Here is a 4,805-nt window from a genome sequence, read left to right as displayed (position 1 = left end):
TATATATATATATTTTTATAGCAATAATTATTGTTTAATTATGAAGATTAATTAATTAACCTATTTAGTCGTAGCTTACTTTTATCGGAATAATGTGAGAAGGCGATGTTTCTAATGGAAGACCGGCGGCAGTAAGAATAGACTTCATGTAGGCGACATTTTTCTGATGATTCGTCCTCAATGATCTGCCCTCATCCGATGCCAAAATCTCGACGGATGTCAAAGCTCCGTATAGGACAGTAGGCGGTAGCGAAGTAGTAAAAATAAAGCCCGCTGCATAACTTCTTATCATATCTATCAGCTTCACGGAACCAACAATGTAGCCACCCACATTGCCAAAAGCCTTTCCTAAGGTGCCGGATATAATGTCCATTTTGTGAAGTACCCAATCCCTTTCGCCAATGCCAGCACCAGAGAAGCCATATAAGCCGACTGCGTGGACTTCGTCAATGAATGTTATCGCGCCGTATTTATGTGCGACGTCGCACAACTCTTCTAATGGACAGATATCGCCGGTCATGGAATGTACCGTCTCAAACGCAACAATCTTTGGCAGATTTTTGTCCACCTTAGACAGGAGTTCCTCCAGATGTTGCACGTCGTTGTGCCGGAATATATGCTTCGGCACGCCGCTATTTCTTATGCCTTGTATCATAGAGGCATGGTTCCCAGCGTCGGAGAAAACGTGACAATCTGGTAGAATTCTCGCTAACGTGAATAAGGTAGAGTCGTTGGCAACGAAACAGGAAGTAAAAAGCAAACCGGCCTCCTTCTGATGCAGCAGCGCCAGTCGTTTCTCCAACATCTCATGACCCATGGAGTTGCCCGAAATATTTCTCGTGCCTCCGGCACCAGTACCGAATTTGTCCAATGCTTCACGAACTGCGCTGATCACCGCGGGATGACGCGACATTCCTAGGTAATCGTTGGAGCACCATACCGTTATAGGTTTCTCACCCCACGAGTATTCCATAGCCACTGGAAAGTTTTCAGCCAGACGATTAACTTTCTTGAATATTCGATACGAATGATCCTTCTTCTTTCGCATAAGTTGCTCATGGAAAAATTCCTCATAAGGGAACTGCGCCTCCTCTTTTTGCTCCGTTGTACCTAGATTGATAACATCTTCCTCTATTGCTAAACTGGCTTTCTTAATAGCATCCCGTTCTCTGGATAAGAAGGGACACTGATTTTGTATAGACTCGGGAATCGGCTGAGACTCCTCCGACTTTGCCATTGTACTGAACAATCTTGACATTACTGGGCAATGTTGCCGGTAATTCATTATCAGCGATGATCCATAATTGCGGATGTAATTTGCAGACAAACGAGTCAAAAATGGACACGGCATTATTGTCAGAAGATCTAAAAGTATATTGATTTGCATAAGGGTAATTTGAAAGGTGACAAGTGTAATAAATTTTGACATATTTAAGAGATCATCCTGAATAAAGAATGCTATATGAACCTGAACAAGTCCTGTTCTATTCGTAGTAATTACAGAATTAAAAAAAATTTGCTACTATCATATGGTGTTTTTCATCAAGAAGCACAGTTATAATATATGGGTAACACAATGATCATTTCGTCTTTGTTTAAGAGCCATGGCACACAAAAAACTTAAGGCAAAAGATGTAAGCAATAAGGAAATCAACATGTTGGATTGGCTACTGCTTACGTTATAGCCTTACGAACTTTACTGTAATTGATCAATTTGCTTACTGTTTAAATTTTTTTGTGTACCATGGCGCTAACATTGACAAATAATATAGATTAAATGATTTAATGATTCAACATAACTGTGTCATCTGTGTTTTGCTGGAAAGCATTTATAAAATCATATATTTGACAGACATTAAAACAAAAAAATAATATAAAAGAATTTATATTGATGCAGCAAATAGGAATGCACTGGATCGTAAAATTATTGGATATACCGGATATGGAATATCTGATTGGATATCTAAAACAAGGCTTTCAAAAAGAAAAGGAAAGCAAAGGAAAAATAGCGATAATAATTTTCTTTATCTTCTCAACGTGAAAAGAAAAAGAGGAAAGATGAATTGTGCAAGAAGTTCAGCTGAAAAGAATAAAATTTTGCATTAATAATACCAAATAACTTTCAATATAAAATATTACCGATATTAAAAAACAAAAATGATATCCAGCTATCCAGTCGGATACTAAATACCGAATATTTCCCAGTGCATCCCTAAAATAAAATTCATACAGTATATTGTGTACCATATAGGGTGCCTCACAACTACCGCATTTTCTCTTAAGAAGGTAATTTTGAGACGGAAATCCTAATACAAGAATGTCGAGGCTACAATAGTTTTTGAATTATAATTGATTAAAGATAGTTTGTAATTAAAAAACTATTATGATTTCGATATTTTTGTATTAGGATTTTCGTCTCAAAATTATCTCAAGTAGAATACGTCCTTAAGAGGAAATGCGATAGTTGTGAAACATCCTATATATTTTGATTCATCATTCGATTTATCTTTGATGCATGTAGTATGCTTAAATTTAAAGAACACATTAAGCATGCATTTATTATTATAACATTGAATTATAAATAAATGATGTTTACATATTCTTCTATTTTATTTTCATTTCTCAAACATTATTTCCCAGATAATATTTATGTTGCATAAGATATCTAAAAGACGTCTTTTGCAACATAAACGTCATCTGGTATTTCTAGTAAAAATCAATTAACAATAAACGTATAACATCAATATTGTAATTTCACACTCAATAATATCAATGTAATATAACAAATTGTTGTACACAAATGTTATAACAGTTACATAGTTGAGTATAAAATCACAGCACTGATGCTTACTATTAATTAGCATTTACTAGCAGCAACATTTTAAAACTTTTATAATTATGTAAGTATTGAGAATAAAAATCTATATTCATGACATTTTTTACTCAGGATAATCTCTCAAACATTCTGACAAAGTTGTACGCGACTTATTTCTCAATCATCTGTACACACACACACACACACACACACACACACACACACACACGCGCGCGCGCGCGCGCGCGCGTATAATATATAATACATATATTAAGTTAAATGAAAATCAACAAATACGTAACGTTATGTAAATACTTCAACATTAATCTATAAATGAAAGAGATTGAAACGTATATGTATATACAAACGCAAACTAAATAAATCTACAGATAATACTGAATATAAATAATAATAAAAAAAATCCGACGGTGTGCAATCTGAAGATTATCTGAATCCAATAATTGCAAATGTTCAATCTCTGGGAATTGCATAATTCGAGAAAACGAGCAGAGACGCAAGGGGACGTGACATTAGATAACAACCTGTTATCCTAGATTCCAAATCGAAGCTTGCAAAAAAAATAAAGGAAAAAAACTGAATTATAATCATCGATAGCCATATACAAGAATGTATGACGGAACGAAGGAAAAGGAGAAAGTTACAGAGTGAGCAGCATCTCCGTCTGTGTCTCCAGGTAAAGGATATACGTTACCTTTTTCGGCGTTAATGATATGACGAGTGCTGTACTGCGTCGGGCGTACTGTTGAATCAGCTGAAAGCGGAAAACACAAGTTGAAACCGAAAGTCGTCTTGCTGCGAGTCAGGAAAATTTTATATAGGGAGATATAGAGACCCGAAGAAAAATTTATTTAGATTATGCGAGAACGCAGAAGAATTCAATCCTTCACCGATCAGCTGCCACCACACTAGCTTGCAACAATTCCGCAGCGAACTCAACTCACTGCCCAAGTCGCCTCAAGTGCCCACTTGCACTGCCCACTTACACTACTGACGCACGTAAGTTTTAACGCAAGTTCGGCGCATGCGGTCTGCATCATCGACGAAATCGTCGGTGCTCGTATACAGTACTATACTAGCATTTGTGAAAACATTGACTCGAGAAAAATGATTCAGCTGAGACGTGTCTTGTTTCATAATGAGCAAAATTAATTCGAAAAAATTGCGAAATGTAAAAGAGCTAGATACGTGTCACTTGCATTATACTGTTACGATTATACGATATGTATTCACCGTTCATATTCTTATGTTCGGAATCAGATAATAAATGATCGATGCGAATCGTGATGCAACGATACTAGGCGTAAATAATTGAATCGTAATGACTAATTTTTATTTCTTATAAAATACGGAAATTTGATATATTCTTGAAATTTTTCTTGGTACAGATGATATCGTATTATTCCTATAGGCGCATAATATTATTTAATATTAAGTAATATTTTAAGTATATTCTTAGAATATGCTTAAAATGTAACATTTCAAGAATATTACTAAAATTATATAATATTGAATAATATCCTTCGAAATATTAACGAATGGTTATATGTCCACTCTTGATAATGTTATATTATTATTATTATTAAAAGTAACATTATTTAATGTTACTGTAATATTGTTTAAATATTGAAAAGTATTATAATAGTATTTACTTTAATTTGTAAAACTGCTACATCTGTTCAGAATAAGTATATGTTTAAAGACTGAAAATGATTTTGGTGCGCAGTTGTACAAAATATATACTTAAAATCACGCCGAAACATTTTTTTTAGCACAAGATGCAACATAAACTGATAAGAATTTTTCGTTCATGGATTGTGAATTCAAATTGCACTAAATTAAAAATAGTTAATATTTATAAATATTTTAATAATAGATCAGGGTATAATACAGAGTATTAAAAATACAATATCAAGGATATTGTAAGTAGACATATAATCTCTATAGAATGCTTTCGTAATATTAAAAATTA

General features: G+C 34.1%; 1 protein-coding gene across 1 annotated transcript; it reads right to left on the bottom strand.

Moving 5' to 3' along the window:
• Nucleotides 1-64: 64 nt before the first annotated feature.
• On the bottom strand, nucleotides 65-3,843 carry LOC108690188 (5-aminolevulinate synthase, erythroid-specific, mitochondrial). The gene is made up of 3 exons (XM_018197363.1): nucleotides 3,669-3,843; nucleotides 3,528-3,587; nucleotides 65-1,365 (listed from the first exon to the last, which is right to left on the bottom strand). Exon 3 carries the CDS (start codon nucleotides 1,349-1,351, stop codon nucleotides 65-67), a length of 1,287 nt encoding a protein of 428 aa, XP_018052852.1. The 5' UTR covers nucleotides 1,352-1,365; nucleotides 3,528-3,587; nucleotides 3,669-3,843.
• Between the last annotated feature and the right edge of the window lie 962 nt (nucleotides 3,844-4,805).

Source organism: Atta colombica, unplaced genomic scaffold (genome assembly GCF_001594045.1).
Source record: "Atta colombica isolate Treedump-2 unplaced genomic scaffold, Acol1.0 scaffold3, whole genome shotgun sequence".
NCBI lineage: Eukaryota > Metazoa > Arthropoda > Insecta > Hymenoptera > Formicidae > Atta > Atta colombica.
Note: the sequence above shows the minus strand (reverse complement) of the source record. Positions and strands in the feature narration are given on the sequence as shown.

What these genes read in the sequence shown, in the direction of transcription:
- LOC108690188 (XM_018197363.1), bottom strand. Translation starts at nt 1,351, where the DNA reads ATGCCGTGTCCATTTTTGACTCGTTTGTCTGCAAATTACATCCGCAAT.